This window comes from Cicer arietinum, chromosome 6 (assembly GCF_000331145.2).
Source record: "Cicer arietinum cultivar CDC Frontier isolate Library 1 chromosome 6, Cicar.CDCFrontier_v2.0, whole genome shotgun sequence".
NCBI lineage: Eukaryota > Viridiplantae > Streptophyta > Magnoliopsida > Fabales > Fabaceae > Cicer > Cicer arietinum.
Genome location: NC_021165.2, coordinates 7,120,390 through 7,130,634, shown reverse-complemented (window position 1 = coordinate 7,130,634; position 10,245 = coordinate 7,120,390). Strand labels below are relative to the sequence as shown.

Here is a 10,245-nt window from a genome sequence, read left to right as displayed (position 1 = left end):
CAATGACTAAGACTACGACTAAGACGTAGACGTGACATGTGCGCGCGTGTGTTGGCTTGCTAGCGATACTCAAAAGTATACATCTGAGTTTAAACAAATAATTTTCCTTGTGAGAACAATTTTGATTTATATCTTCTACATTTTTCGCATCCTAAAATTAATTTGTCTTTTCTTCATCTCTTTCCGGTTGCTTTATCTGTTCGAATATTAACAATTATAATTTCATTTTGCATTCCAATATATTTTGTCCATTCAAATAGAGCTTCTCGATAGTTACAATTATCCAAAAAGTGACAACAAAAATGCGGATAAATAAAAAAAATTAAATATAAATTCTTTTAATTTTTAAAAAATATAAAATATAAAATTATCAAAACATTAATAATTTTAAATATTTTAACTATCAAATAATAAATAATAAAATGGTATTTAGGTGAATGAGTGGTAAATGTAAAAAAAAAAAAAAAAAGAGTTGACGTCGTAAAGCGTAATTGAAAATTGAAAGATAAAAAAAAATCCCCCCACAGGCAGATAGAAGAAGCAAGATAAGTAAGGAAGAATGTGGCTCTTAACGTGCGCCTTATCTGGTTATCCTACGCATCCTGTTCGAACTTCCATTCCAACGGTTACCGTTCGCTCTTCCTCTCGCTTCTCTATTCCTCTCAATCCGTTCGTTCCAGAGGTACGTACTCTTCTATTTTCTCACACCACCACCCTTTGATTTCTTCAAAATCATTGAATTATAGTTTATTAATAATAACAAGACTTACTCATTTGGTTGCAATGAAGGTTGTAGAAGCTGTGGACGCATTGCATTCAGAGTTCAGAGACGTTGATAATTTGGTTGCATACAATACCACACGTGTCCTTAAAGCTTTTCACAATGCTCGACTTGGATCTCATGTATGCTCTCGCTCTGTCTCACAATAAGCGTTCTTTTTAAAGTTTTTGCACACCTATTAACAAATAAAATAATTAGAAGAAAACTACAAGTTAACAAACTATTTATGAAAATTAATAATGATATTTATTTTGAGACAAATTTTTTTACTTGTGAGATGGAGGGAGTAATAATTATTATCTAAGTCACACTAGTTTTTCAGACTAATTAATTAGTAGTGTGACGACTAATATTGTATCTAATAATAAGCATGTTCTTTCTTTTCGATAATTATTAGAGCTGTAAAATTAGTTACTAGTTAGTTATATTAGTTATGTGTTAGTTACTTAGAAATTAGTTGTTTTAATTGAGTATATAAAGTTCATTGTATCTATTATTGTAATAATTTTTCTCATTTGATTAATACAAAATTTATCTCCATTTTTCTATTTTTTTATGTCAACCAGGTATTGTCGCTCAAGAGATTTAACAATGCTCTCTGTATATGAAGATTTTGCATATTTTATTAATAATTACTGCTTTGTAAACGAATAGTTTTATTATTTTATGTATTTTGATTATAATTGGTTATATTGCTATCAGCACTTTGGTGGTTCCACTGGTTATGGTCATGATGAAGCTGGTGGCCGTGCAGCTCTTGACCAGGCTTTTGCACAAATTGTTGGAGCCGAATCAGCTATTGTTCGTTCACAGGTTCTTCATTTTCCCTCTCTTCTTTATATTATACTAGCATAGTGTCCGTCTGTCCGATTTTATAGATAAAAATAAGGGAAATTGCAAAATTTCATGTCAACATTTGAAAAATCAGTTACTGTATTTGATTAGGTAAAGAATGGCAAAATGGTAAATAATATTGTTTAAATGTAGAGTTATATTGGAAGAAATTAGTGACTACACCAAAACTTAGTTGCCCTTTTATATATAGATATAGATTACAAAATTTTATACAATTATTTGATTGAGTAAAGAATGGCAACATTGTAAATAAAATTCTTCAAATAGAGGGTAAAATTAAAAGAAAAAAGTTACACAAAAATTTGATATCCTCTTTATATATAATAGGTATAGATATATATCAGTTCTTATTGAAATTGGCTATACAAGACTTGTAATATTTTCATGTGTCAACAGTTCTTCTCAGGTACTCATGCCATCACATGTGCTTTATTTGCCCTCCTTAGGCCGGGAGATGAGGTAACACATTTTTTTCTTCTTATGTTCAATGTTTTTTCGTATTTACCAGCAGTTTGCTTTAAAGTTATGTATAGAATGTTTTTCTGTTGAATTTGTAACTGGAATAAGGTTTTTAGACTAACATAGCTATCAGCTTTTGGCAGTTGCTGGTGCTCCTTATGACACATTAGAGGAAGTAATTGGGAAAAGGGACTCTGGTGGTTTGGGTTCCCTCCAGGATTTTGGGGTGAAATACCGAGAAGTTCCGGTATGCTAATTAATACTTTTTTTCCAGATATAATTCATCAGTCTTCTTTATGAATCTTCTGTCATTTTTCCATCAGCTTGCTGAGGATGGTGGACTTGACTGGAATGCACTGATGCATGCTGTCAAACCCGAAACAAAATGCGCACTCATACAGAGGTCATGTGGTTATTCATGGCGTAAGAGTTTGAGTGTTAACGACATAGGGAGAGCGATAAAAATGATCAAAGTAAGATTTATAGTTATGCTCTTTTATTTGAAACTGTAACATTATGCTTTAATGCTTTAAAGTTAATATTATTCCTGGTAACCACTTCAACAGTTGTGAGTTAAAATATGAACTGCTCACATATTTTGTAATTATTTTTTAATTTTCTCATGTCTAAAATACCATAACAATAGAAGCTATATTTAATTGTTGGGGCATGCTCTATGATAAAAAATCAACTTAATATCAGCTTCTTTGTTTTTGTTAATTGAAACCACTAATAGTTAGTTCCCTACAACAGTCTTGTTTTGCATATCATTTTTTACCAATATAATTACTGGAATGCTACTAGCACAAATCTGACTTATACCTGCTGTGACCTAAAATTATCAGAGACCAGAATATTGTGCCATATAAGAGATGGATGATTTTAAAGCATTATTGTTGAAATTTTAAACCCAAATGATATTTACTTCAACAAATCATTTTTCTGCATCTCTTGTATCGTTTTTCTCATCACAAAATGTTCTCATTTTTTGCTCTGTGACTTACCCTTGATTGTTCAGATGCAAAATCCTGAGTGCTCAGTCATGGTGGACAATTGTTATGGTGAATTTGTGGAAAGCATTGAGCCTCCCATGGTGGTATGCAATAATGTGCCACATTATGTATTGCTTTACTCCAAGATGTGCAGTATCACATTTCTACATTGGCTGGCAGGATGCAGATTTGATGGCTGGCAGTTTGATCAAGAATCCTGGTGGAACAATTGCACCTTGTGGTGGATATGTTGCTGGGAAAAAGAAATTGGTTGAAGCAGCTGCAGCGCGTCTTTCTGCACCCGGGCTTGGTGTGGATTGTGGTTCAACTCCCGGTGATATCATGAGAGCCTTTTTCCAGGGATTATTTCTTTCACCTCAAATGGTTGGGGAGGCAATCAAGGTACCGGATCCTTCATTTCATTATAAGATATTATGCATTTCTTGTTTATATCTGGTAGTGAGAATTTCCCTATTCTTTACAAGGGTTCCTTCCTGATTGCTGAAGTTTTGGCATCTAAAGGATATAAAGTGCAGCCACTCCCTCGTGTCCGCCGATGTGATACTGTTCAGGTTTTCTTGCTAAACCTGTGCTATTTTTCTTTCTATATGAAACTTGTATCTGATTTTTAATTTTCATGTTAAGTCACCAGCAGTACTAGCAAAATTCTGTTTTTGGTAGAAAAGCTGTTGTGTATGTAGGCAAAAACCAGTCACTTGGGGAGTTTCTTTCAATATATTGATGATAATTATTCGGACGATAAGTAAAATTATTTTGCAATGCCAATAGGCCATACAGTTGGAAAGCCGTCAGCGTCTCCTCGCTTTCTGCGAGGCTGTTCAGAGAAGCTCACCTGTGGGGTCATACACCAAACCAGTTGCAGGTATCACTGCTGGATATGCATCGGAGGTCTGCTCACAAATTTATTATGTTTTGGTCCTTATACGATGTTCATATTTACTTTGCAATCCGAAGTCCTAACAGATAATAATAACTTTCATATCAATCTTCTCAGGTGATCTTTGCTGATGGAACCTTCATTGATGGGAGTACAAGTGAGCTTTCATGTGATGGACCTCTTAGAGAGCCATTTGCTGTATTTTGCCAGGTATGTTGGTTTTGTATCAAACAATAGTTACTACCTATTAATATGGTTCACTATTACATATTATCTTAATTTATTTTCTAAATGCAGGGGGGCACCCATTGGACTCAATGGGGACTAGTCCTAGGCGAAGTTTTGAAATCTATATGATAGAATATTGGAATCTAAATTTCAATAAGTTCATACTACATTTTTTTTTAATCTTCGGAGGACAATATGATTGGTGCAAATACAATTAGGAGTGAACAAGAATTGTTTACCGACCGAATGCCAAACTAATCGTGATCAAATCTGGTGCAGCGGGGGAGTTGATGTGGATTTTGGATTTTTGGGTGAGGAAAATAGAGTTTAAAACGGTTAATTGTGGTCAGGTTCTCTTATGGATATTTCAAAATCAATGGTCAAATCAACCAAGATTATAACATCAACGAGGCTTGCTTCTTCTTTTTAAATTGAAGAGATGATATTTCAAATCATGTATGTCATGTGTAACATCCAGAAAAAGATCATCATCAAGCTTCTATGGCTTTCCCATTATTAGGTCTTTTAAGGTAGCATAGCAATCTCCCCCAAAACCTCTCTGTAAGGTGTGCCTGGGTCTTTTTTGGATCTTATGAACTGGAGTTGAAACTTGGGAATTTTGAGATGATTTCTTGTTTTGCATGTATAATTAGAGAATGTTGATGGTGGATATTTTGTTAGAGTAACATATTTAAGTGAGTATGAATGGAAGAGGTCAAAAGGATAAAGGAAGTGTATCATGTATGTTGTGTATAAGAAATAAGAATACAAATCTTCTTTTAAGTTTATATACACGTGTCTACCATCTGAAAATCTTATTTCTTTAACGCATTAATAAGTAAGTTGAGAATTTTGGGTTTTGGATATGGTTTAGGATGCTCATGAGTATGTGTTAATTTAGAATATATGATAAAAAAAAAACTATTTTGACCTTGATAGTATGTGGTGTAAACATTATTTGTAAGTATGCTGATGTAACGTGTCTCTTATGGTTAATTTGCGCTTAAAGAATGATGCTATGATCTTTCTCTTGAGATCTTCTGTTGGAATTTATGTTAATGAATGTCCAGAATTTTAGAATTATGTGTGGAGGTTAAAACCCTTAAGACCCCATATTTTCTGCAATGAATTTGGAACAGAGTTGCTGTCACAAGGCCCTTCGCTAGGCGAAGAAGTCCTATCGCAAGACGAAGCTGTACAGTAAACTTCCAATCAAATTTGCTTCGTCTCATCAACTTCATATGCAATAAAAAAATATTTCTTTTAATGGAAGATGTGAACACTATCTCATGTCAAATAGATTTACCACTGACCAACTATTTCATATGACCTCTTTAGTAAAAAAAACTGCCTCGACCTATATAGTCAATTTATTTTGTTTGACTCAACTTATATAATCAAATAGATTTAGAATCTACAAGTGACAGTGGTCTGAGCACATTTGGGAGGGACGACCGCCTAGTACTCAAACATAGGGCAGCAACTTTCTATAATATGAATATATAAATATTATGGCGACATCTATTTTTATATCTATATATATATATATACTTTTTTATTATGGCGACATCTATTTATATATATATATATATATATATATACTTTTTTTTTCTTTGAATTCTACCCTTTGAAAACTGCTTTACGGTTACAAGAAGAATGAACTTCTATATTTATTTGGAAGGAATAAGTGCTATTTTTGTATGCCCGGTTATGCCGTTCTATTTTCTACTTTATTGTATGCACAGTTAAATGTGTGTATATATATATATATATATATATATATATAATATTTCCGTTTATGTGCATAAATAACTTAAATCAAAATTATACTAATAAAATAGTAAATATATTTACACATTAGCACAGTAAAAAAGCGGTCAGCCGGGTACAAAAATCCCCAAAGTTTCAACCACACGACTTAGCCTAGTTTCATATAAAATCATTTTCACCGACACAGAAAACTATTACCTAACAACCTTTGTGAGATCCTTTGTGAGCTTAGAATTACATCTCAACTTGTGTCCATTTGTTCTCCACCTTCAGTTTGGTCTTGACTAATCTCATTACCTTCTTCACCACCCTCGGTAATTTCTTCTGACGTCGCTTCGGTGGGCGGTGCTGGCAATATTGTTTTCACCAGCCTTACTATTTCAGATGTCACATCATCAGGTAAACGACCATGTTCTATGATCTGCGTAATAATTAAAAGTTAACAAACTGATCACAATTATGCAAGGGTGCAACATGAATTGCAAAAGCATATTGTTAGTTTGATAGATCAAGTATTTACCTAGAACTAAAATGGAAGAAATCGGTGTCTAGAAATTGATATATGAAGATACTTAGCAGGCAACTATTATCGAACACAACATAGCACACTAATTTCTAGGCATAACAACCAATGCTTGGTCTATATGCATTCAATGTATAAATGTCTAAATATGCTTAATCATTTTAGTCGTTTGGCTCCATTTGATTTGTGAGCCTGACATGACCCCCACACATAATAGTAAAGTGTGTCTGACAAATGTTTCTATCCGACACTTGTACGGCACAACATATGTGGTTGCATTCAATGTCTACGGGTCGGCGTCGTGTCTGGTATCTGTGTTTGTGTTCTATAGATCATTGAGTCTTAGACCTTTGCCAGACAATACTTTATTTGCGACAAAAGTAAACTGCTCTTAAAAGAATAACAAAAGCAGAACATGAAACATTGAATTTTTCTAGAAGTAGCATTACATTTTTAACTATTTAAACAATGAACTAGGCGATAATTACAACCATTTTCAATTCCTACGAACTTGATTCAAAGGAAGATCAATTCTGTTATGGAAATTTTCAGTGGCTCCTATTTGCTGCAAACATACGAGTGTTGTTTGTGGTAAGCAAAATTTGGAGAATACAACATCAGTAATTTACTAATTACTAAATTATATTTTGATCATTTCAGTTCAGTGCCACACAATGTTTTTTTTTTGGATAATATAGAAATAGGAATTAGAATAACCATAGGTTTGAGTTATATGGTAGTAGCCAATCATTTGGTGAGCTTTTCGTTATCTAATTACTTCATTTGGAAAAGACTTAGTGTTGATGATTAACTAAAAAACAAACTTCGTTATAGTACCTAATAATACTTATTCATTATCAAAATTATAAGTAAAGCTAACCAGTAATAATACTTATGTAGCTTATATAGTTATATGTTAATGCTAACCAGTTAGCAACAAAGCTTCAAACCACAAAAATTAAAGCTAAACACAAATAACAGGGAAAACATATTGCAGATAAAGAAAATGGCAAAATGCAGAGCTAATATAGCATCCAACAAATTACTCAGATGTAAAGTAATTGACAAAAACATAGTTTTGATACTTACTGGAAATAATTCAACGGGATGTGCTGGTCTGATGTTTAATATGTTCAGCATCTCAGCCTTTGACACCTCAAACTGTTTAATAGCTGTCAAAAACTCATTGACGCTCTCCCTTGTTTGACAACAGGCTGCGGTATTAACCAAATAATCATAAACCTGTAAGAGATGCAGAAAGTCGTCCACCAATAAAAAATAAAAAGCATTACTATCAATTGGTAAAAACTAACATCACAAAAAAAGGGTTATCTATGATTGTATTATCTTCACAGAATAACAAACCTTGTATTCGGATAGAGCTACTTTGGCAATAACCCTTGTTGGATCTTTTGAAGCTCCTTTAGCTCGTAAGAAATCAAGGACCTCAAAATTTGTAAGTGCATTAACATTGCCGTCCAATCTATGAAAAAAATCATTAAACATCAATAACATCTCATTAGAGAGAGAGATTCATTTGATTGAAATATTTGAGCAACAAGTTTGACAAGAATAGTAGTGACATACATCTTCATCTCCTACAACAAATAAAGCCTATCCTGCAATAAAACCAAATCAGTAACAACATAACACAATTACAGATCATTCTTCGCAAAATACAACAAATAATAAAATTGAAACACACAAATCATTTGAAATTTCAAATTAAGAACAATGGAGAAAACCGCCAGAAACTTTTGCCTTTGCTACAGAATGAGAAAGTAACCCATAACCAATTCAAATTGTCATTTAATCTTATAATGCACATGGTAGACCATAACCAATTCAAAAGACTCTCTCCATTATTCCTCGTGCATCATTAATTAGTAAAAAAATACCTTATCAAATCAGTGCAATGTTTAGGACCTTGAAACCTTTCTCTGTTGCTATTGCTATTGCTCATAGAGACAAATCAAAACAAGTAAATTCTCGAGTCGAGAGAGAATCAACATGCATATCAAAAATCAAAATAAAATAGAGTTGAAAAACTCACAACGTAAACCGGCGAAGCAAAAAATATCACAAGAAAGCTGAAAATTTGAGAACAGGGAAGCAGATTAGGATACGAATTGCGTAAAGCAGCAAACTGAGATCTTTGACGAATTGCGTGAAAGTTTGTGGGGTTTTCTTCACTTACGGGCCACAAAGCCCCCGACCCGAATCCGCAGTAATTACAACTTAATGGGTTGGTGCAAAAACAAACCCATAACATAGGCCCATGATTATTGGGCTTTAGTGTAGTTGAATGCTGATTCAACCTCTAACTTTTTAATTGTTCTATCGGATTTTAGTTTAAGTGAAAAAAGTAATATTTTAGTTTTTGGTAGTGTATATAAGAGTGGATAGATAAAATAAGGGGATGAAAGAACGTTCACCTTAATGTGGGGTTGTACATGGGTTTGATCAACCCAACTAATCCGGTTAACTAAATGCTGATAGAAAAAAAAAATCAATTGGGTTGGATAAATTTATGTAAATGGACAACCTTAAATATAATAGATAGCTCAAAAAAAATAATTGGTATAGGTTAAAATCGTACTCAATCTGTAACTTAATTTCTAAAACTATTCAGTTTCTTTAAGATGTGCATCTTTAGTTTTTTTATATTTGTAAACATTTTATGCAAGTTTAGGAACCTTGCAACTTTGGTTGTAATGATGTTTGCAATTACAGTATTTTATGATTTTGATATCCTTATTAATTGTATATTTATATATAATTGCTAAAAAAAATTTGAAACTAAATTATACTATATTTTTAGAAGAAAAAAAATTAAAATTGTGTCATTTAATAAAAATGATGATTTATCATTAACAATTATTTTTTTTAAAAATATGGGTAACTTAATATCCAATTTAAAGATAAATACTTTGATCCAACTCAAGACATTAGTGAGATGGTTTTTTCCATGCCTAACTTCCCTACAGGATATGAGTTTTGATTTTTGTAAAACTCAACTCAAACTCAAACCGATCTATGAACAGCACTAGTTTAGTGGGTGGGATTTTAGGGTTTAATTGAACCCTCTACACATTTCTTACCCCCACTAGCACAATGAAATATCCTGTAGATAATATATTAGTAACATACGAAAACCATAAATGAAGAGAAATAAGATAGAGGAAAAAATTAATATAAATAATATTTTTTGTAGAAAATTTCAAATATCTATCAATCAAATTTATAATTTGTCATAAAAATATTAAACGATATAAATTTTTTTTGCAATTATTATCGTATGAAAATATTAAATATAAAAGAATTTGAATTAAATTCCAATTTTATATTCTATTTAATATATCTTCGTATTTCATCTCTACCTAATTATTGTATAATTATTGTATGCTCAATTGTATGAGATTGTCAATTCAAATAATTTTTATGTGCAAACATTTGCCAGTCCATCTATATTTTTTATATTCATTTGTTACATTCCATTTCGATTACAGTAATAATAATTTCTTATTCTTATTTTATTTGAATTGTATAAAACACTAACTACTTGTAAAATATTTTATTAACTATTTGGAAACACCGTTGTTTGTGTTAAAAAATTAATAATAAAATAAATATTAAATGTGTTTTTGTTAAAAGAATATCAAATTCATATAAAACAATATTATGATAAATCTGGTATGATTGCATTATATACGCTACAAACATTGATTGCATTATTGTT

The 10,245-nt window shown here is 31.9% G+C and overlaps 2 protein-coding genes across 6 annotated transcripts; one reads left to right on the top strand and one right to left on the bottom strand.

Moving 5' to 3' along the window:
* Nucleotides 1-504: 504 nt before the first annotated feature.
* LOC101501197 (uncharacterized) lies at nucleotides 505-5,001 on the top strand. 2 transcript variants are annotated; one of them, XR_001144077.3, is made up of 12 exons: nucleotides 505-682; nucleotides 790-903; nucleotides 1,484-1,594; nucleotides 2,033-2,095; nucleotides 2,229-2,342; nucleotides 2,419-2,568; nucleotides 3,114-3,191; nucleotides 3,268-3,489; nucleotides 3,573-3,659; nucleotides 3,877-3,970; nucleotides 4,103-4,195; nucleotides 4,283-5,001. XR_001144077.3 is itself a non-coding variant. In XM_004503914.4 (12 exons), exons 1-12 carry the CDS (start codon nucleotides 560-562, stop codon nucleotides 4,340-4,342), a joined length of 1,335 nt encoding a protein of 444 aa, XP_004503971.1. In that variant the 5' UTR covers nucleotides 506-559; the 3' UTR covers nucleotides 4,343-5,001. The 2 variants fall into 2 exon arrangements, 1 of the variants encoding a protein (XP_004503971.1); XM_004503914.4 differs by having other exon boundaries at nucleotides 506-682; nucleotides 3,877-3,996.
* A 1,021-nt stretch (nucleotides 5,002-6,022) lies between these two features.
* LOC101499600 (uncharacterized) lies at nucleotides 6,023-8,705 on the bottom strand. Of its 4 annotated transcripts, none has more exons than XM_004503909.4 (6): nucleotides 8,560-8,705; nucleotides 8,405-8,458; nucleotides 8,094-8,125; nucleotides 7,872-7,989; nucleotides 7,596-7,748; nucleotides 6,023-6,404 (listed from the first exon to the last, which is right to left on the bottom strand). In XM_004503909.4, exons 3-6 carry the CDS (start codon nucleotides 8,099-8,101, stop codon nucleotides 6,225-6,227), a joined length of 459 nt encoding a protein of 152 aa, XP_004503966.1. In that variant the 5' UTR covers nucleotides 8,102-8,125; nucleotides 8,405-8,458; nucleotides 8,560-8,705; the 3' UTR covers nucleotides 6,023-6,224. The 4 variants fall into 4 exon arrangements, with proteins under 4 accessions (XP_004503966.1, XP_004503965.1, XP_004503970.1 ...); XM_004503908.4 differs by having other exon boundaries at nucleotides 8,094-8,120; XM_004503913.4 differs by lacking the exon at nucleotides 8,405-8,458 and having other exon boundaries at nucleotides 8,094-8,120; nucleotides 8,560-8,684.
* Between the last annotated feature and the right edge of the window lie 1,540 nt (nucleotides 8,706-10,245).

Bases quoted from the DNA above. Each gene is read 5' to 3' on its own strand.
- LOC101501197 (XM_004503914.4), top strand. From the start codon at position 560: ATGTGGCTCTTAACGTGCGCCTTATCTGGTTATCCTACGCATCCTGTT. The intron at 3,192-3,267 runs GTATGCAATAAT...ATTGGCTGGCAG, and splicing joins GCATTGAGCCTCCCATGGTG to GATGCAGATTTGATGGCTGG. The intron at 4,196-4,282 runs GTATGTTGGTTT...TTCTAAATGCAG, and splicing joins CATTTGCTGTATTTTGCCAG to GGGGGCACCCATTGGACTCA.
- LOC101499600 (XM_004503909.4), bottom strand. The intron at 7,749-7,871 runs GTTTGTTATTCT...CATCTCTTACAG, and splicing joins TAGCTCTATCCGAATACAAG to GTTTATGATTATTTGGTTAA. The intron at 6,405-7,595 runs GTAAGTATCAAA...ATTATTACGCAG, and splicing joins ATCCCGTTGAATTATTTCCA to ATCATAGAACATGGTCGTTT.